The sequence below is a fragment of the Dama dama genome, chromosome 9 (genome assembly GCF_033118175.1).
Source record: "Dama dama isolate Ldn47 chromosome 9, ASM3311817v1, whole genome shotgun sequence".
In the NCBI taxonomy this organism is placed as follows: domain Eukaryota; kingdom Metazoa; phylum Chordata; class Mammalia; order Artiodactyla; family Cervidae; genus Dama; species Dama dama.
In genome coordinates, this window is record NC_083689.1 from 52,227,078 (window position 1) to 52,249,758 (window position 22,681).

The 22,681-nt window shown below is 38.8% G+C and overlaps 1 protein-coding gene and 1 pseudogene across 8 annotated transcripts in view; both read right to left on the reverse strand.

Annotated features, from left to right (window-relative positions):
- CDC25C (cell division cycle 25C) overlaps positions 1-22,681 on the reverse strand; it is a 40,777-nt gene that overhangs the window by 14,378 nt on the left and 3,718 nt on the right. For 6 of the 8 annotated variants that reach the window (XR_009694167.1, XR_009694168.1, XR_009694169.1 and 3 more), the window contains 4 exons: positions 22,023-22,056; positions 21,828-21,917; positions 20,791-20,859; positions 17,690-17,848 (listed from right to left, as the gene is read on the reverse strand). Coding sequence is in view for 5 of the 8 variants with exons in the window: in XM_061151392.1 (XP_061007375.1) it covers positions 17,690-17,848; positions 20,791-20,859; positions 21,828-21,917; positions 22,023-22,056 (352 nt within the window). In the remaining 3 variants the exon portion in view is untranslated. The remainder of the gene's footprint in view (positions 1-17,689; positions 17,849-20,790; positions 20,860-21,827; positions 21,918-22,022; positions 22,057-22,681) is intronic. The other 2 variants (XM_061151391.1, XM_061151393.1) reach the window with 1 other exon arrangement.
- Positions 15,859-16,625, reverse strand: LOC133062425 (large ribosomal subunit protein uL30-like; annotated as a pseudogene).

Genomic DNA, 22,681 nt, shown 5'->3' on the forward strand with positions numbered 1-22,681 from the left:
GTACCCCAATGTTCATCACAGCACGGTTTATAATAGCCAGGACATGGAAGCAACCTAGATGTCCACCAGCTAATGAATGGATAAGAAAGCTGTGGTACATATACACAATGGAATATTACTCAGCCATTAAAAAGAATACATTTGAATCAGTTCTAATGAGGTGGATGAAACTGGAGCCTAGTATACAGAGTGAAGTAAGCCAGAAAGAAAAACACCAATACAGTATACTAACACATATATATGGAATTTAGAAAGATGGTAACGATAACCCTGTATGCGAGACAGCAAAAGAGACACAGATGTATAGAACAGTCTTTTGGACTCTGTGGGAGAAGGCGAGGGTGGGATGATTTGAGAGAATAGCACTGAAACATGTATATTATCATATGTGAAACAGATTGCCAGTCCAGGTTCAATGCATGAGACAAGGTGCTCAGGGCTGGTGCACTGGGATGACCCAGAGGGATGGGATGGGGAGGGAGGTGGGAGGAGGGTTCAGGATGGGGAACATATGTACACCCATGGCTGATTCATGTCAATGTATGGCAAAACCACTACAATATTGTAAAGTAATTAGCCTCCAATTAAAATAAATAAATTTAAAAAAAAATCAGGGTGACCATTATAGGATTGATACTATGAAGCCTATCAGGAAAAAAAAAAATGGATTAAATACCATGGAAGCTGCTGACCCAAGATTAGACTAAGTACAGAAGGATAGACTAATTGTCTCTTTGAAAGATATGATATGGGTGTATATACCCAGATGCAGGGGGATATTTTAAAAGATCTCTGATAGCAACTTTAAACTAATCCAAGATTCTTATCCTCTGTTTTCCTTCTTTATATACTCATCTCACTAACTGCCATGGATTGATTTAGAAGCAGGCTAGACCATAAGAGAGTCAAACTTGGAAGACATATTGATAGTCAATGGTTTCTGGGAGAAGAAAGTAAGAACATCAGTAATTTACTGTACAACAACACAATAACTACATCTACACAACAGTATTTGTCACACCCATGGTCCTGTCTAAAGAAAACTCGATTGTTCATGGTACCAGTTGAAGGTACAGATCACATCTGATATACCAACATTCTATACCTACTTTTTCCCTTGGACTCCTGCCAGGCAACACCCTATAGTCTCCACAATCCTACTGCAAGCCACTGGTGACTGGACCTTATTGCTGACTAAACCTCCTATTTAGTGGTCAAAAATATGTAAACATAATCTGGGTCAATCAGGTTCCCTCTCTGGGAGCTGAACTTGCAAAATGTCAAAATAATTAGGCAGCAGTAGAAGTCAAAAGTTTTATTAAAAGGAAGAAGCCAAGAAATACAGTCAAGGTCATGACACCAATGATGAATGGATGGATGAACCAAAGGTATAGTGGTAGAGGAGATGTGGTAAACAACTGAGAAGCAAACTACCCAGCCTCCATGAATGACTTCCCTTCATACTACTTTGGTTTTGTCCTGAGAAGAATGCAGGAGGAAGCTAGATCAGAATATCAAATTTGCTGGCCTTAGTCAATCTTTGTTTCTTTAACCAAAAGAACCTCTCTAGAACACACTGTAATTATTAAGCAAGGAGTTCATTTTAAAGAGTTTGAATTAACTATCTACTAGGTGAAATGCATCCATTTATTAGCATCACATCTAAGAAATCTTTGCTTAACAGAGGGTCACAAGCATTCTTCTCCAGTTTTTTTCTTTAGCTGTTCTACACTCTTATGTTTAGGCCCATGATCCATTTTGTGTAAAGTTATATATGTGATATGAAGTATGGATTGAAGTTTTTGTTTTTCACATGGATTTTCCATTGCTCCAGCATAATTTGTTCAAAAGACTATGCTTTCTCCATTTAATTGCTTTTGTATCTTTGTCTATTACCAACTGACCATACATGCATGGGTCTATTTCTCAAATCTCTACTCTGCTGCACTGAAGCTTTAGGTTTTTGGTAGCTATTATGATGGCAATAATGAGGGTGGTAAACATTTCTTTGGGTTTCATATAGTCCAAGGACAAGAAGCCAGAAATAAAGGTTAACAGAAAACTACTTCAACAAACAGAAACAGCCATTACTGCTTTGATAGATTATTTCCAATACATCTATATAAAAACAAATGGCAACTTATGGCAAAGAGTATAAGTGCTAGGTCATAGAGGAATGATGATAATGATACTTTAGCTTTGTCTAGCTAGTCAGGAGTTTCCCAGTGTCCAGAAGCTGGTGAGGGCAGATCCCAGGAGCAGCTGTCTTAGATCTACAAACTAATGGCTTTCATTGTTTAAGAAACTAATGAACACTTTCCAAATCTGGGAATTTTTAAGCACTGAAAAGACCAGAAGGAAGAAAAGCTCAGTTCTACTTACAGATTTTTAAACTGGATAATTATTTCATAAACTGAAGAGGCAACCATTTCCTTATAGCTTATATGCTCTTTAACACACATAGACTTGGCTTCTGTCTGTAACACTCTACTGCTCTTATCAAGGTTATCAACAATCTTCCTGTCACATCAGACAGTCACTTCTTTAGCCCTGTATCATCCTGAATCACACAGTGGCTTCCATTGACTTGGCTACTTTCTTCTTCTTTAGCTTCAGTGGCACTACCTAGTTTCTGAGTTTAGTCCTCGTATAGGCAACCGTTTACTGGAAAAACTGTGATTCTTCTACCTCTCTGACTCATTCTGTCTTCTTTGTCAAGCTTCCCCACCTACCAAACCTCTAATAGATGTTGGATTCAGAGCTAGGATCTGGCCTTTTTTCTAAGTGATATTTTCCTACCCATGAATTTAGATTTTCCCTCTATGCTGATGATCCCCAAATTTCTATCTCAATACCTCTGTTCTTACTTCCAGACTTTCATATTTACATACCTGTTAGACAATTTTCAAGTACATACCAGGTAACATAGCAGTGAATAAGAGGGTGGAAGAGACAAACAAATAATTATACTCTGTACTTTCATATACTGATAAGTGCCATAAGTGAAAAATAAAAAAGGATAAAAGACAGGAAAAATATTGTGGTTAGAAGCTTGTTGGGAAAGGCTTTCTGACAAATGTGGAGATATGAGACTGAAATGAGGGAGAAAATCATGTTTGCCCAGGGGAAGTGTTCTAGGCTGTAGGAACAACAAATGCTCTGGTGAGAATGGCAAAACCAGTGATGGCAGAATTTAGGATGGTTTCATTTTTAGAAAGCTCAAAAAACTGAAGCAATACTGGACTTCCCTGGTTGTCCAGTGGTTAAGAATCTGCCTGCCAATGCAGTGGATACAGGTTTGAGCTCACAAACCTGCAAATCTTGGGGAAGATTTCACATGCCATATAGCAGCTAAGTCCATGTACCACAACCATTGAAGTCCAAGAACCCTAGAGCCTGTGCTCTACAACACAAGCCACCGCAAGGAGAAGCCCACACAGCACAATGAAGACCTAGCACCACCAAAAATAAATAAATACTAAAAAAAAGAAAACTGAAGTAATACTATAAACCAACTAGATCTAATAGACAACTATAGAATACTGTACCCAACAACAGTATTCTCAAATACACATTCTACTCAAATACACATGGAACAGTCTCTAGGATAGACTATATACTAGGATATTAAAAAAAAAAAACTCAAAAAAAAAAAAAAAACTCAATAAATTTTAAGGATTGAAGTGATATAAAGTATGTTCTTTGAACACAATAGAATAATTAGAAATTTATAACAGAAAAAAATCTGGAAAATTCACAAATGTAGAAATTAACACACTCCTAAATAACCAATGGGTCAACAATGATCACCAAAGAAATCAGAAAATATTTTGAGATGAACAAGAATGAAGATACAACATACAAAAACTTGGGTAAAAATTTAGCTAAACCAGTGATTAGATGAAATTTATAGCTGTAAGTACCTATAAAAAAAAAGAAGAAAGAATTCAAGTTAATGACCTAGAAATAACTAAATCCAAGCAGGAGGAAGGAAATATTCAATGAAGTAGAGAATAGAAAAATGAGAGAGGGGCTTTCCTGATGGTCCAGTGGTTAATAATCTGCTTTCCAATGCAGGGGATGCAGGTTCAATCCCTGGTTGGGAAACTAAGATTCTGCAAGCCATATAGCATGGACAAAAAATACAATACAATAACTTAAAAAAAAAAAAAAAAAAAGAACTTCTCAAAGGAAAACTCAGGTCCAGACACCTTCGCAGGTGAATTCTGCCTAACATTTTAAAAAATGAAAACCAATCCTATACAAACTCTTTCAGAAAACTGAAAAAGGGAGAATTCTTTCCAACTGATGACATTTCACTGATACCAATACCAAAGACATTATAAGGAAAACAAAACAATGAAGATCAATATTGCTCACAAACATGGATGCTAAAATTCTCAACAAAATTTTAGTAAATTAAATCCAACAATACATAAAAAGAATAATATATCATGACTAAGTAATCAAAGAAATGTAAGGTTGTTTTAACGAAGATCAATAAATGTAATTCACAGTATCAGTAGGTTAGAAAAAGAACTCATAAGATCATCTCAGTAGATACAGAGGAAGTACATGACAAAATCTGGTACTTATTCCTGCTAAAATATCTCAGTGAACTAGGGAAAAGAAGGAAACTTCCTCACCTGGTAAGGGACATCTCAAGAAACTTACAGCTAACATTATACCCAATAGAGAAAGTCGGGATGCTTTTCCTGTAAGATCAGGTATAGGCAAGGGGTTCTCAATAATTACAATTGTAAAGGAATCCTGATACAAAAAAAAATTGACAACTATTAATCTAAGAGAAAGAGGAAAATAGATAATATAGGAGAGAGGAAGAGAGAGAAGTACTGTAGGAGCAAACAAGAAGAGATGCTTCCATCTGACTCAGAGGTTTTGCAAAGTCTTTACAATAGATCATAAGGCCCTATATGATCTGTCTAGCTACCTGTCTTCTGCCCTTATCTACCACTCTGCATGTGCTCACTGCTCCAGCTTTCTTGCTCTTCCATGAATATGCCACACTCTGCCATCTCAGAGGCACTCACTTTCTTTTCCTTCTGCCTGGAAGAACTCATTCCTCCTGATAGCTGCTTGGCTCCATTGCTGCTTCAGAAGTCTGCTCACTCTCAGAGAGATATTCTCTAACCTATGCAACCTATCAAAAAGATCAACTCCCAGACTTCCCTGGTGGTGCAGTGGTTAAGACTCCATGCTTCCACTGCAAGGGGCACAGGTTCAACTCTTAGTTAGGAAAGTTCCACGTGCCATGCAGTGCAACCAAATATATATATATATATATATATATCAACTCCCATTCTACCACATTGTAATCCAAGCACTCTCCATTCTTCTTACCCCACTTTTTTTTACAATAGTATTTTTACTATCAGCCAATTATAAATATATTCGGGATTTGTCTATTATCTCTTGACTAGAATGTAAACTCCACGAGAGCAGGGACTTGTGCTGTGTTCACTACTGTAACCCCATGATTATGGAATGAACGAATGCAAAGGGTGCAGTGTAAATAAGTGAAATGGCTGAGTTTAGATCTGAGCAAGGACACTTTGTTTCATGTAACAAGAGGAATGGCAGATCATATGAATACCAGAGAACATGGATTGCTATATTTGGCAAGAAAAGGTAGTTTTCTTCTGCTTGCTTCTGTTTTCTTTGAAACCAAACACTTCAAACTTCATATATCTAGAGTCATCCTTGACCCATCCTTCCTTCATAGCCTATATCCAACCCATCAGGTCCTGTTGATTCTATATCCAAAGTGTATTTTGAATTCATCCACTTCTCTCTGTCCCACAGCCACCACCTTAGTTCAAGCTACCAATAACTCTCCCTGGGAATGTTGCAGTTGCTTCCTACTTGTACCTACTTCCAACTCCTTCCTCTCCCCTCCCCCAACTCTTACCCACTCCTCTTCCAGCAACAAGTATGGTCTTCATAAATCAGATTATACTAGTACCCTGCTTAAAACCCTTCAATAACTTCCCACTGCATTTATTTAGAATAAAATTGAAAAATTTGCCATAGCCTAGAGGCTCTACACAATTTGTCTCCTACCTCTCCTTTCCTACCTCAGGCAACTTTTTCCCTCACTCACACTGGTTTCTCAGCTCCTTAAACACACCAAGATCTTTTCACCTTGGGACTTTGGCACTTAACAATATTCCTTTGTCATGAAACAAACTAGCTATGTATGGATCCTTATCAACTCCTGTCATGTACAATTCCTTATCAGTTCAGTTCAGACACTCAGTAGTGTCTGACTTGCAACTCCATGAACTGCAGCACACCAAGCTTCCCTGTCCATCACCAACTCCCAGAGCTTGCTCAAACTCATTTCCATCGAGTTGGTGACACCATCCCACCATCTCATCCTCTGTCGTCCCCTTCTCCGCCTGCCTTCAATCTTTCCCAGCATCAAGGTCTTTTCCAATGAGTCAGTTCTTTATATCAGGTGGCCAAAGTATTGGAACTTCAGCGTCACCATCAGTCCTTCCAATGAATATTCAGGACTGATTTCCTTTAGGATGAACTGGTTTGATCTCCTTGCAGTCCAAGGGATTCTCAAGAGCCTTCTCCAACACTACAGATCAAAAGCATCAATTCTTCAGCACTCAGTTTTCTTTATGATCCAACTCTCAAACCCATACATGACTATTGGAAAAACCATAGCTTTGACTAGAGAGATCTTTATTGGCAAAGTAACATCTCTGTTTTTTAATATGCTGTCTTGGTTGGTCATAGCTTTTCTTCCAAGGACCAAGCATCTTTTAATTTCATGGCTGTAGTCACCACCTGCAGTGATTTTGGAGCCCAAGGAAATAAAGTCTCTCACTGTTTCCCCATTTATTTGCCATGAAGTGATGGGACTGGAGGCCATGATCTTCGTTTTTTGAATGTTGAGTTTTAAGCCAGCTTTTTCACTCTCCTCTTTCACTTTCATCAAGAGGCTCTTTAGTTCCTCTTTACTTTCTGCCATTAGGGTGGTGTCATCTGTATACCTGAGGTTATTGATATTTCTCTCCCAATCTTGATTCCAGCTTGTGCTTCATCCAGTCCAGCATTTTGCATGATGTACTCTGCATATAAGTTAAATAAGCAGAATGACAATATACAGCCTTGATGTACTCCTTTTCCTATTTGGAACCAGTCTGTTGTTCCATGTCTACTTCTAACTGTTGCTTCTTGACCTGAATATAGATTTCTCAGGAGGCAGGTAAGGTGATTTGGTATTCCCATCTCTTGAAGAATTTTCCACAGTTTGTTGTGATCCACACAGTCAAAAGCTTTATCATAGTCAATGAAGCAGATGTTTTTCTGGAATTCTCTTGCTTTTTCTGTGATTCAGTGGATGTTGGCCATTGGATCTCTGGTTCCTCTTCCTTTTTCTAAATCTAGCTTGAACATCGTAAAGTTCTTGGTTCACATACTGTTGAAGCCTAGCTTGGAGAATTTTGAGCATTACTTTGTTAGTGTGTGAGATGAGTACAATTGTGCAGTTGTTTGAACATTCTTTGGCATTGCCTCTCTTTGGGATTGGAAGGAGTTGATAGTTCCTTATCAACTCACCCTAATTCATCCAGGACTTTCTCACTTTTAGAATGAACATCCCATGTCCTGCAAATCTCCTCAGTTTCAGACAAACTGGGACAGTTCATGAATCTGTTCTCAACTAAATATCTCCTGCTTGAGGAGGCCATTCCTAATTACCTCCATTTAAAGGTTTCCTTCTGTCAGACACTATATTGGTCCCCATTTTGTTTCCTACATTACACTTGGACAATTTGCAATAGTTAAATTATTTTGTCTCTATGACAGTTATTTGCAATTTGGCTACTAAGCATCCTATTTTAGTAAAATCTCAAATTAGACAGAAGGAAGCCCTGCCTCCTGATAAGAAGACAAAAGGGGACAGATAATCCCTTTTCCATTCTCTTATAGTCAACTTCATATTCTTGACTGGATTTTGAACCTTGAGGAACAATACAAAAACACAGCATTGGTTAAGATGTTTTTATGCTGCATCACAGTGGACAGTATAGTGGGTGGCAGCAATGTCCCTGATCAAGGGTCCAGCAGCAAGGTGGGTTATGTTCTGTGGAAGGGGCCAGTAATGGTGGCACTGAGCAGTTAGCCAGCAAGTGGTGGCATCCAGAGCACAACGTTCCTATAGTAGCACTTTGGCCGGGCCTCATCTTATTTTCCAGACTTCCTGGTAATTTTCCAAGTTCCTCAATATCTTCCAGAAAAATCTTTTTTCTGCCTGAGGTAACTAGAATCTATTTCTGTTATTTGCAACCAAAAACTCGAACTAAGTTCATCTAGTAAGTTGATGAACATGTTTTCTGGTTTTGGATTTTTGTGTCTTTATGTCAGGAATATAAACCCCAAGAGGGCATAAACCTAGTCTGTTTTGTTCACCATTGTATCACAGTGCCTGACCCTTAACAAGTGTCAACAAGATTTTTTTTTAAAGAAATGAATAAAAAATCACGAAGGTTACACCAATCTCCTTGCTTTATAAGGTATCTCATTCCATCTAGCATCAAAGAGATAAACCAGTAACAGAAAATCCCTACACTTTTTCTAACCTAAAATCTACTGCAATGCACAGTCTTAAACAGTGGGCTCTCAATAAAAAATTACTTTATAGGAGTCATAATATAAGAAAACAAGCTAATAAAGAGGTTTAATATTTATTAAAGACCAATAAAATAAATACCTAACAGTCACATGTTATTCTTCCATGTAAACAAACAAAATTCCAGAGTATTTACTGGGGTGAGTCTATTTTAAATTCACTGTCATATAATGTTTATATTATACAATTTAAAATGAACGATGTTTCTAAGACTGAAAGATCATCAATCAGCAAAGAAAGATTCAATTTTGTTCAGTTATTGTACTTATAAATTCACAAAAGCAGTTTAAACACTTCAGAAAAATTTAAAACAATAAAATTGAAAACAAAAGAATTTTCTTTTCGATCAACATTAAATTCAACTTTATTATGTTAATACTATTGAGACTTGTCTGTATTAACTCCACATTTTACAAATATGAAGACTAACCTGTATTTCAAGAGCAACACTAAGTGTTCATTTCACAATGGGCTTTTTTGGTTTTTTTCCAAAAAGCCTAGTAGTATTTTCCCCATGCTAACTATCTCTAACTTGCTCTTTTTCCACAGATCTACTCTTCATAATCAGCAATTCCTCAAAAATGTTTTCTTCAGGAAGGTCACTGCCAATTCTCCCAATACCAAGTCTGCCCCTTTTGGATTGTTATCTTGGTTCTGTTGTTTTCCCACAAAACAAGGAAATTAAAAGAAAACAGAATTTAATTTAGCAGGAGCAGAGATCAGGATGGGGTGACATATGTGCACCCATGGCTGATCCATGTCGATGCAAGGCAAAAACCATCATGATACTGTAAAGTAATTATCTTCCAACTAAAATTAATTAAAAACTAAAAAATTTAAAAATTTAATTTATAGTGCAATGGCTCCTAGACTTTAGTGTGCATCAAAATCACCCGGAGGAACTATTGAACTAGATTGCTGGGCCCCACCCACAAAGATTCTGATTCAGATCTGGGGTCAGTTCAGTTTCTCACTCATGTCCAGCTCTTTGCGACCCCATGGACTGCACTGCAGCACGCCAGGCTTCCCTGTCCATCAACAACCCCCAAAGCTTGCTCAAACTCATGTCCATCCAGTCAGTGATGCCATCCAACCATCTCATCCTCTGTCGTCCCCTGCTCCTCCTGCCTTCAATCTTTCCCAGCATCAAGGTCTTTTCCAATAAGTCAGCTCTTTACATCATGTGGCCAAAGTATTGGAGCTTCAGCTTCAGCATCAGCCCTTACAATGAATATTCAGGACTGATTTCCTTTAGGATTGACTGGTTTGATCTCCTTGCAGTCCAAAGGACTCTCAAGAGTCTTCTCCAACACCACAGTTCAAAAACATCAATTCTTCGGCGCTCAGCTTTCTTTATGGTCCAACTCTCACACCTATGCAGGACTACTGGAAAAACCATAGCTTTGACTAGACAGATCTTTGTCAACAAAGTAATGTCTCTGCTTTTTAATATGCTGCCTAGGTTTGTCATAGCTTTTCTTCCAAGGAGCAAGTGTCTTTTAATTTCATGGCTGCAGTCACCATCTGCAGTGATTTTGGAGCCCAAGAAACTAAAGTCTCACTGTTTCCATTGTTTCTCCATCTATTTGTCATGAAGCGATGGGACTAGATGCCAGCTTCTGCTTCATCCAGCCTGGTTTTTCGCACGATGTACTCTGCACATAAGCTAAATAAGCAGGGTGACAATATACAGCCTTGATGTACTCCTTTCTCAGTTTGGAAGCAGTCTGTTGTTTCATGTTCTAACTGCAGCTTCTTGACCTGCATACAGATTTCTCAGGAGGCAGGTAAAGTGGTCAGTGGTCTGGTATTCCCATTTCTTGAAGAATTTTCCAGTTTGTTGCGATCCACACAGTCGATAAGGCTTTATCATAGTCAATGAAGCAGAAGTAGATATTTTTTGGAAACTGTCTTGCTTTTTCTATGATCCAATGGATGTTGGCCATTTGATCTATGGTTCATCTGCCTCTTCTAAACCCAGCTTGAACATCTGGAAGTTCTTGGTTCACGTACTGCTAAAGCCTAGCCTGGAGAATTTTGAGCATTACTTTCCTAGCATGTGAGATGAGTATAACTGAGCAATAGTTTGAACATTCTTTGGGATTGGAATGAAAACTGACCTTTTCCAGTTCTGCGGCTACTCCTGTGTTTTCCAAATTTGCTGGCATATTGAGTACAGCACTTTCACAGCATCATCTTTTAGGATCTGGGGTGGGGCCCATATATTTGCATGGCTAAGAAGTTCCTACCTGATACTGACGCTCCTGCTCCAAGGACCATACTAGTGTTCTAGATCTGTGCTACTCATTATAGAAACACAAACCACACATGGCTATTTGCATGAATTAAAACTAAAAAAAAAAAATTCAGTTCCTCAGAGGCACTACCCACATTTTAAGTTCTCAATGCCTCATATGGCTAGTAGCTAGTGGCTATTGTATCAAATATAAAATATTTCCATCATCTCCGAAAGCTATACTGAACAGCATTACTTTAGATAATTGCTTAATCATCTTTTTTAACACTTTAGTTCATTCAAACTCTGTATATTCAGCTAACCAAGGGTGCAGAACAAGCAACTATCATTTTTCTAAGCCCCTAGTAGTAAGATTTCTTTTTTTTTTTTCTTCCCTGCTGTAATTTTTTTTTTTTTTTCCAGCCATGCCACAAGGTTGTAGGATCTTATTTTCCCTACCAGGTATTTAACAGTGGCTCTTGGCAGTGAGAACACAGAGTCCTAACCATTAGACTGCCAGGAAATTCCTCCTTGTATGATTTTTACCACCCAGGTATCTCCAGCAGGAGACACCATAGTTCAGTTCAGTTCAGTTCAGTTCAGTCATTCAGTCGTGTCCAACTCTGCAACCCCATGAACCGCAGGACACCAGGGCTCCCTGTCCATCACCAACTCCCGGAGTTTACTCAAACCCATGTCCATTGAGCCGGCGGTGCCATCCAACCATCTCATCCTCTGTCGTCCCCTTCTCCTCCTGCCCTCAATCTTTCCCAGCATCAGGGTCCTTTCAAATGAATCAGCTCCTCACATCAGGTGGCCAAAGTATTGGAGTTTCAGCCTCAACATCAGTCCTTTCAATGAACACCTAGGACTGATCTCCTTCAGGATGGACTGGTTGGATCTCCATGCAGTCCAAGGGACTCTCAAGAGTCTTCTCCAACACCACAGTTGAAAAGCATCAATTCTTCTGCGCTCAGCTTTCTTTATAGTCCAACTCTCACATCCATACACAACTACTGGGAAAAACACAGCCTTGCCTAGACGGACCTTTGTTGGCAAAGTAGTGTCTCTGCTTTTAAATATGCTGTCTAGGTTGGTCATAACTTTCCTGCCAAGGAGTAAACGTCTTTTAATTTCATGGCTGCAATCACCATCTGCAGTGATTTTCAGTTCAGTTCAGTAACTCAGTCGTGTCAGACTCTTTGCGACCCCACAAACTGCAGCACGCCAGGCCTCCCTGTCCATCATGAGCTCCCAGAGTTTACCCAAACTCATGTCCACTGAGTCGGTGGTGCCATCCAACCATCTCATCCTCTGTTGTCCCCTTTTCCTCCTGCCCTCAGTCTTTCCCAGCAACAGGGTCTTTTCAAATGAGTCAGCTCTTCACATCAGGTGGCCAAAGTATTGGGAGTTTCAGCTTAAACAGCAGTCCTTCCAATGAACACCCAGGACTGATCTCCTTTAGGATGAACTGGTTGGATTTCCTTGCAGTCCAAGGGACTCTCAAGAGTCTTTTCCAACACCACAGTTCAAAAGCATCAATTCTTTGGTGCTCAGCTTTCTTTACAGTCCAACTCTTACATCCATACATGACTACTGGAAAAACCATAGCCTTGACTAGACGGACCTTTGTTGGCAAGATAATGTCTCTGCTTTTTAATATGCTGTCTAGGTTGGTCACTTTCCTTCCAAGGAGCAAGCGTCTTTTAATTTCATGACTGTAGTCACCATCTGCAGTGATTTTGGAGCCCCAAAAAATAAAGTCTGACACTGTTTCAACTGTTTCCCCATCTATTTGCCACGAAGTGATGGGACCGGATGCCATGATCTTAGTTTTCTGAATGCTGAGCTTTAAGCCAACTTTTTCACTCTCCTCTTTCACTTTCATCAAGAGGCTCTTTAGTTCTTCTTCACTTTCTGCCATAAGGGTGGTGTCATCTGCACATCTGAGGTTATTGATATTTCTCCTGGAAATCTCAATTCCAGCTTGTGCTTCTTCTAGCCCAGCATTTCTCATGATGTACTCTGCATATAAGTTAAATAAGCAGGGTGACAATATACAGCCTTGACATACTCCTTCTCCTATTTGGAACCAGTCTGTTGTTCCATGTCCAGTTCTAACCGTTGCTTCCTGACCTGCATACGGGTTTCTCAAGAGGCAGGTCAGGTGGTCTGGTATGCCCATCTCTTTCAGAATTTTCAACAGCTTATTGTGATCCACACAGTCAAAGGCTTTGGCATAGTCAATAAAGCAGAAGTAGATGTGTTTTTGGAACTCTCTTGCTTTTTCGATGATCCATAGAATGTTGGCAATTTGATCTCTGGTTCCTCTGCCTTTCCTAAAACCAGCTTGAACATCTAGAAGTTCACAGTTCACGTACTGCTGAAGCCTGGCTTGGAGAATTTTGAGCATTACTTTATGAGTGTGTGAGATGAGTGCAATGGTGCGGTAGTTTGAACATTCTTTGGCATTGCCTTTCTTTAGGATTGGAATGAAAACGCACCTTTTCCAGTCCTGTGGCCACTGCTGACTTTTCCAAATTTGCTGACATATTGAGTGCAGCACTTTCACAGCATCATCTTTTAGGATGTGAAATAGCTCAACTGGAATTCCATCACCTCCACTAGCTTTGTTTGTAGTGATGCTTCCTAAGGCCCACTTGACTTCACATTCCAGGATGTCTGGCTCTAGGTGAGAGAGCGAAGCATTGTGATTATTTGGGTTGTGAAGATCTTTTTTCTACAGTTCTTCTGTGTATTCTTGCCACCTCTTCTTAATATCTTCTGCTTCTGTTAGGTCCATACCATTTCTGTCCTTTATTGAGCCCATCTTTGCATGAAATGTTCCCTTGGTATCTCTAATTTTCTTGAAGAGATCTCTAGTCTTTCTCATTCTATTGTTTTCCTCTATTTCTTTGCATTGATCACTGAGGAAGGCTTTCGTATCTCTCCTTGCTATTCTTTGGAACTCTGCATTCAGATGCTTATAGCTTTCCTTTTCTCCTTTGCTTTTTGCTTCTCTTCTTTTCACAGTTTTTCTAAGGCCTCCTCGGACAGTCATTTTGCCTTTTTGCATTTCTTTTTGTTGGGAATGGTCTTGATCCCTGTCTCCTGTACAATGTCACAAACCTCCATCCATAGTTCATCAGGCACTCTGTCTATCAGATCTAGTCCCTTAAATCTATTTCTTACTTCCACTGTATAAATCATAAGGGATTTGATTTAGGTCTAGTGGTTTTCCCCACTTTCTTCAATTTAAGTTTGAATTGGGCAATAAGGAGTTCATGATCTGAGCCACAGTCAGCTCCCAGTCTTGTTTTTGCTGACTCTATAGAGCTTCTCCATCTTTGGCTGCAATGAATATAATCAATCTGATTTTGGTGTCGACCATCTGGTGATGTCCATGTGTAGAGTCTTCTCTTGTGTTGTTGGAAGAGGGTGTTTGCTATGACCAGTGCGTTCTCTTGGCAAAACTCTATTAGCCTTTGCTCTGCTTCATTCTGTACTCCAACGCCAAATTTGCCTGTTACTCCAGGTGTTTCTTGACTTCCTACTTTTGCATTCCAGTCCCCTATAATGAAAAGGACATCTTTTGGGGGTGTTAGTTCTAAAAGGTCTTGTAGGTCTTCATAGAACCATTCAACTTCAGCTTCTTCAGCATTACTGGTTGGGGCATAGGCTTGGATTACCATGATACTGAATGGTTTGCCTTGGAAACGAAAAGAGATCATTCTGTCATTCTTGAGATTGCACCCAAGTACTGCATTTCAGACTCTTTTGTTGACTCTGAGGGCTACTCCATTTCTCCTAAGGTATTCTTGCCCACAGTAGTAGATATAATGGTCATCTGAGTTAAATTCACCCATTCTGGTCCATTTTGGTTCACTGATTCCTAAAATGTCAATTTTCACTCTTGCCATCTCCTGTTTCACCACTTCCAATTTACGTTGATTCATGGATCTAACACTCCAGGTTCCTATGCATTATTGTTCTTTACAGCATTGGACTTCTTCCATCATCAGTCACATCCACAACTGGATGTTGTTTTCGCTTTGGCTCCATCTCTTCAATCTTTCTGGAGTTTTTCTCCACTCTTCTCCAGTAGCATATTGGGCACCTACTGACCTGGGAAGTTCATCTTTCAGTGTCCTCTCTTTTTGCCTTTTCATACAGATAACGTGGTTCTCAAGACAAGAATACTGAAGTGGTTTGCCATTCCCTTCTCCAGTGGTCCTCGTTTTGCTAGAACTCTCCACCATGACCTGACTGTCTTGGGTGGCCCTATACAGCATGGCTCATAGTTTCATTGAGTTAGACATCGCTGTGATCCATGTGATCAATTTGGTTAGTTTTCTGTGATTGTGGTTTTCATTCTGTCTGCCCTCTGATGGATGAGGATAAGAGGCTTGTGGAAGTTTACTGATGGGAAAGACTGACTGTGGGGGAATCTGGGTCTTGTTCTGAAGGGTGGGGCTATGCTCAGTGCAGTTCAGTCGCTCAGTTGCGTCCAACTCTTTGCGACCCCATGGACTGCAGCACGCCAGACTCCCCTGTCTATCACCAATTCCCGGAGCTTACTCAAATTCATGTCCATCGAGTTGGTGATGCCATCCAACCATCTCATCCTCTGTCTTCCACTTTTCCTCCCACCTTCAATCTTTCCTAGCATCAGGGTCTTTTCCAGTGAGTCAGTTGTTCACATCAGGTGGCCCAAGTATTGGAGTTTCAGCCTCAGTATCAGTCTTTCCAATGAATATTCAGGACTGATTTCCTTTAGGATGGACTGGTTTGATCTCCTTGCAGTCCAAGGGACTTTTAAGAGTCTTTTCCTACACCATAGTTCAAAAGCATCAATTCTTCAGTGCTCAGCTTTCTTTATAGGGGCTATGCTCAGTAAATCTTTTTTTTTTTTTCAATTTGTTTCAATTGTTTATTAATGGATCAGATTACAAAAATAATCCTGGTAGATACCTTAGTTCATCCTTCTAATACACCTGTTGATCTGGTCTTCCCTGTTGCCAGCATCTCCACCGTCTACAAAATGGGTGGTCTTTTTCTTCATTCCACCTCGTGGAGAAGACAATTTAAAGGACCACAGGAAGTTGTTTGCTTCTTTGAAACGTTTTCCAACGGTATAGATCTCATGAATCAGATCCTCCATGCAGATGATTCCGTATTTCCCAAGAGATCGAGCAATCAATGTGTTGTCTGTCAGGGCATTCGCTTTTTGTTGATTTTGCCATAACCACGCTTGTAGATTTACAGACTTCAGATTTGGGTACCCCCATGCAATGTATGGCCCCACAATTCTCAGCATGTTAATTGATGCCTTGTTGAGCTTCACAAAGGTGCCACTGAAGATCTGCCGGAGGTGAAGGAGCTGCAGCACCTTTCAAACCTTTGGTCTCACACCGTTGATACCTCTGATCCTGATGACAAATGCCATTTTGGGTTCCGCGGGTACATAGAAATTGCCGGCTTTTGTGCCATCTGAGCCATTCGAATTTCAGTTCTGTACATCTGCCTGTATTCCTTGTGGTAATGCTTAGCTTTTACATAAATAAGCTTCCTCCTTGCCTTTCGAAGCATCTTTTGGGCAAACTTCTTTTTCAGGCGCTTGATCTTAAGCTCTGCGAAATTCTTTCGCTTTTGCTTAAGGGTTTCTGACACAGCAGGAATCTTCTTTTTCTTCTCTTCTGCACCCTCCATGGTTCCAGCCGGGAAAGAGGCTCAGTAAATCTTTAATCCAATTTTTTACTGATGGGTGAGGCTGTGTTCCCTTCCTGTTGTTTGACCTAACACCAAACTATTGTAGGGGTAATGAAGATAATGGCAACCTCCTTCAAAAGGACTTATGCCTGCACTGTTGTATTCATTGTCCCTGACCATGCAGTAGGCCACTGTTGATCCACACCTCCGCCGAGGACTCCTGGACACTCATGGCAAGTCTGGCTCAGTCTCTTGTGGGGACACTGCTCCTTTTTCCTGGGTCCCGGTGCATACAAGGTTTTGTCTGTGTCCCCCAAGAGTCTGTTTCCAGTCCTGTGGAAGTTCTGTTATCAAATCCCACTGGCCTCTAAAGTCAAATTCCCCGGGGGTTCTCAGTCCCTTTGCCAGATCCCCAAATTGGGAAATCTGTTGTGGGTCCTAGAACTTTCTTAACAGTCTACATGTAAAGATGGCAGAGTAGAAGGACATATGCTCATCTTCTCCTGCGAGAACTCCAAAACTGCAACTCACTGCTGGACAACCATTGACAGGAGAGTGTTGGATATCACCAAAAAAGCAAACCCCTGCACATATTTGTTTCAAAGAAAGGAAGTTGACTCAGAAAATCAAAATGCAAAAAAAAAAGAGAGAGAGAAAATCTAAATGCCTAAGAAAGCATCTTTGACATATCGGCATATTGCTAATAACACAGGCTTCATATATTCCTCTTAGTGATATGGAGAGGATAAAAGAAGACAAAAAGATATACTCTAAAACATTTGAAAAATCATCCTAAACATATTTTATCTATTACTATTATTCTGGAGCTATCTTTTACACCAGATTACACTGATGGTGATTTACTCAAACTGCTAACAAACCTTACCAGCAGTAATATTCCCATGATGACCTGACACTCTATCAGTCAGGTAACCCTTAGAGTATAGAGACCATATCTTCTTGATCTCTTCAGACCTACCACATAGTCCAGTGGCTGCAACATATTAGAGACACAATTTTATTTATTCAAGAATGAAGGAACTTGAAAAACACAAAGATACTATCAGAGAGTATTTTACCTTAGCCTTTTCTTGATCTTCCAGTGAAAACTCCATCAATTCATCTGATATCTCTTCTGCCTGATCTTCTGCTAGCTCTGGATTTTTATGTAACTTTGAAACTGTAGTAATGGGACTGCCCAGATGTTTCATTTCACTTTCCACCAAGTTTCCATTGTCCTACAAAGTATATTGACAATATTAAAAACTATCTAGGACTCTTAACTTATAACAATATACAAATATTAACTCAGAATGAATCAAAGACCTAAATGTAAGAGTTAAAATTATAAAACTCTTAGAAGAAAATAGTATGAGGTAAGCTTTATGACACTGGATTTGGCAATGATTCCTTGAATATTATATAAAAGCACAAGCAACAAAAGAAAAATAGGATAAACTGGACTTCATCAAAATTAAAAACCTTTGTACATCAAAGAATATTATTAAAAAACTGAAAAGGTAACCTATAGGAGAAAATATTTGCCAATCACATATCTGATAAGAGGTTAATATTCAAGACACATAAAGAACTTCCAAAACTCAACAACAACAATAGCAACAATAATAACAGAAACAAATAGGACTTGAATAGACATTTATTGAAAAAAGATATACAAATGACCAACTACCATATGAAAAGATGCACAACATAACTAGTCATAACGGAAATGCAAATCAAAACCACAGAGATACTACTTTGTACCTATTAGGAAAGCTACAAGCAAACAAAAAAACAGAAAATAACAAGTGTCAGCAAGGATATGGAAAAGTTGGAACCATGTACATTGTTGTGGGAAATGTCAAATGATATAGCTGCTATGGATAATGGTATGGTGGTTCTACCAAAAAATTAAACATACAATTACCATGTATGATCCAGCAATTCTATTTTTTGGTATATACTCCAAAGAATTGAAAGTAGGGATTTAAACAGATATTTTTATATTAATGTTCATAGCAGCATTATTCACAATAGCTAAAAGGTGGAAACAAACCAAATGTCCATCAACAGAATAATGCATAAACAAAATGTGGTATATCCATATAATAGAATATTATCCAGCCATAAAAAGAAATGAAATTCTAATGCATGTTACAGTATGGATGAACCTTGAAGATATTATGCTAAGTAAGATAAGCCAGACAGAAAAGGCCAAATATTATATTATTCTACTTACATGAAGCAGTACCTAGAGCAGTCAAATTCACAGAGACAGAAAGTAGACTAAAGGTTACCAGAGGGAGAAAGGGGAAGTTATTGTTTAATGGGTGACTTCCCTGTGGCTCAGTGGTAAAGGATCCGCCTACAACGGAGAAGACACAGGTTCAATACCTGGGTCAGGAAGATCCCCAAGAGAAGGAAATGGCAATTCACTCCAGTATTCTTTCCTGGGAAATCCCATGGACAAAGGAGCCTGGTGGGCTACAGTCCATGGGAGTCACAACAGTCAGACACAATTCAGAGACTAAACCACCACCACCATTATTTAGTGAGCAGAGAGCTTCTGTTTTTAATGATAAAAAAATTCTGAAATGGATAGTGAACATACTTAATGTTGTGAATATACTTAATGCCACTGGATTGTACACAAAAATGGTTCAGATGGTAAATGTTACGTATATTTTACTATATTAAAAAAAATTACATATACATATACTAACAGCTATCTAGCAATTTACTATGCTCCAAGTCTTGCCTTACTCCAAGATATGAAAAATCTGAAACATGCTCAACTTTATCTCCTTAGTATGGGGCATATTAAAATGCCTTCCCCAGAGTGTTGAGATTAGGATCCAAATCTCTGGAGTATATCAAGTCCACAGTTTATTAAAAACAAGTGATGTTATATACCTGAAACTAACACAACCTTGTAAATCAAATATACTTCAATTAAACAAACACAACAACAAGTGAGCACCTGTTTAACTTAAAACTCCAGTAGCTAAATGGACAAAGGACACAATCATTCACTAGAGAAAATATACATGGCTAAGGGACATGAAATCATTACTAATTATTTTTAACATAAAACATTTTACCCATCTAATTAGCAAATTTTTTTAAGTGGTAACAAATCATTTATCCAAATGAGCTATGGATTGCTCATGAAAATGTAAATTCTTAGAACTTTATTTGGAAAGGAATTTGGCAATATGTATCAAAAATCTTAAAAATATTTAAACCCTTTAATCTAGTAATTATAATATTTGGTACTAATCCTAAATAAAAAAAATTGTTAACAGGCAAAATTTGTGCTCAGGAATTTACACAATATCATTATTTGTAAAAGCAAAATGTATATACCCATAAGTGCCCAACAATCAGGATGTACTTATATAAATTACAGTTCAATTATTAGAATAAAAGCATCCATTAAGAACTGCTTACTAAGAGTTTTAATATTTATTTAAAATAATAGAATATAAAGTTATATATACAATATGACCTCAAAAAAAAAAAAAAAAAAAACAATATGACCTCAATTTTGTAAAACTATACACATGGTTAAAAGATTGAAAGCAATGAGGTAAACGTTGATAGTTTTTCTCTATGAGGTAGCTATTTTCTTTTTTATGGTTTACTATATTTTTTACACAGTTTTCACAATGGGCACACAGTACTTTTAAAATTGACAAAGAGGTGGTGCATGCATGCTCAGTTGCTTCAGTCGTGTCTGACTGACTCTTGAGGACCCCTTGGACTGTGGCCAGCCAGGCTCCTCTGTCCACGGGATTCTCCAGGCAAGAATACTGGAGTGGGTTGCCATGCCCTCCTCCAGAGGATCTTCCCAACTAGAGATTGAAACCACATCTCCTGCATTCCAGACAGATTCTTTACCCACTGAGCCACCTGGAAGCCATGAGAAAGAGGAGGGAAACACTTAAAGAATAAAGGAAAAATGCTTTAAAAGCCCAAGAATTTATTCTTCTTCTTAAACTTGAACATAAAAAGATCAGAGGACATGTCTCCTCCCTTTCCTTGCTCAAAGGTTACTTCTCCAACCCCCTTTTCTCACTCAAGTCAGCTAAGAAAATTCAAAGGGCCATAAATCCAGATCTGCAATCCTCTACTCCACACCACCTCAGTTGATTGTTGAGGATGATGTCCGGTGACTCACCAGTAGAGAAAGAGGAGACCTCGGGTTCCTGGGTACCCACCACTCCAGGGGCTTTGAAGTGCTCTTTTCCTGCATAAGAAAAACTACACTGGCTGAAAGAAGAGGTGTCAGCAGACTCTGCCAAAAACATTTCATCTGATGAAGCCATGGATAACCCTCACAAAACATAGTACATGTAATCAAGGTTGACCACATATCCTGAAAATACAAATTATGGTTTGGATTTGATGTATGGTGTATAAAACAGCATGCTCTGAGGGTACTGATTTTATGATCACAAGCCAAAGGGAGGGAGGAAAAAGGGAGACGGACAGGGGAAGGAGTGATGAGATTTTTAAATAGTGATTATAAACAGAGAGTAGAACAGTATTAATTCAAGAAAAAGCTGATTAGGACAGCCAAAAAACATGGGCATAACTTAGGCAATGTGAGCAAAGAAGAACAGCAGTTATCATTTATACATACTGACCTGGAGGAAAGGATGGGAGGACAGGAAAAGCAAAAAGATGGTTAGAAAAGGGGATTAATGAAGGGATTAGTTAGAGAATTATTTTAGCTATTATATAGCTTTGGAGAAGCTAGTTTCAACTTGGGAACTGAAGGATGATCTGAGAATCAGACAAAAAAGGACAATGACTTCCTCAGAATAGGGGCTAAGAAGCTAGACTAAGAGGGAAATAAGAAATTAAGAAACCTAGACTTGTATATGAAGCCATGCAATGAATATGTGAACAAGTTATGTAAATTATCCCTGTGTTTTAAGTCCTAAATTTTTTACATTACAATCAACTGAACATGAGTAATAATGATGACCTGCTGTGGAAGACTGGAAGCCAGGTTTCCATACTAGGATCAAACCTTAAATGGAAAAAAAAAAAAAAAACTACAAAGAATTTTTTTCCTCTAGTGTTGCAATTTGCTTGTCAAGCATACTGAAGCACAGACAGCTCTAAGTCTCATAGTGATACTGATGAGTTAGTTGCTCTACTCAAAGGAATAAAACTACTAATGGACCTAGGTTTCCATTAAACACTCACATTTTCCTTATTTGCAGATGAGCCACATACTGCGTCTTTCTTCCTGCAGCCACGGTCCAAGGCATTCGGAGTGCTACAAAACAGCTGTGTCTACAAGAGATTGTTTTCAAAGAACATCCGGCATCCTCAAGCTAAGCTGGAAATCCTCTGCCTCCCACCTGACAAACCCAAACTCAAGAAAGATGAGTTACTCACTGGGCTACATTTTATAAGATGTTGGTGGTAATTCCTGTAGATCAAAAAAAGAAAAACTGCCAGTCATTCAAACCTCAAACACGATTTGGTTATTCTTCAGTGACTCGGGACATCCCACCTTTCTTTTCTCGCACTCTAGGAGACCTGTACCTAACTGATGTCTCTTCCAATAACAATATATAGGGTGTTCTCTGTGGTAAATAACAAGACATTGAGTGACATCCTGGGGATGAGGACCTCACCTCACTGGCATAACCATATATAGATATGCATCAAAGATGATGACTTTGTCCTATATCTTATATAGACACAATTTACAATTTGCTAACTTTTCAGCATGGACTATTGGGAGTTAATATTTATTTTTATGGATTTCTATCCTCCCTCCCCAGACTTCATCTAGTCTACCTGGGTTAGGACATATAAGCAATTCAAAGAAAATAAAAGCAATATAAAGTAAAATTTTCACATGTATTGATTAAAAATACTCATGGAGAGTCTTCCCTAGTGCACAAAGAGGCACCTAATTTATCTAAACTTTGAAGAATAAAGTTACAAAAATATTCAAACAATCAAATGGAAAATTCATGATAAAGTACTTTTCATTCCTTGAGTACTCTCTAACTGAACATTTTTCTAAGATCTTCAATAAAGAATCT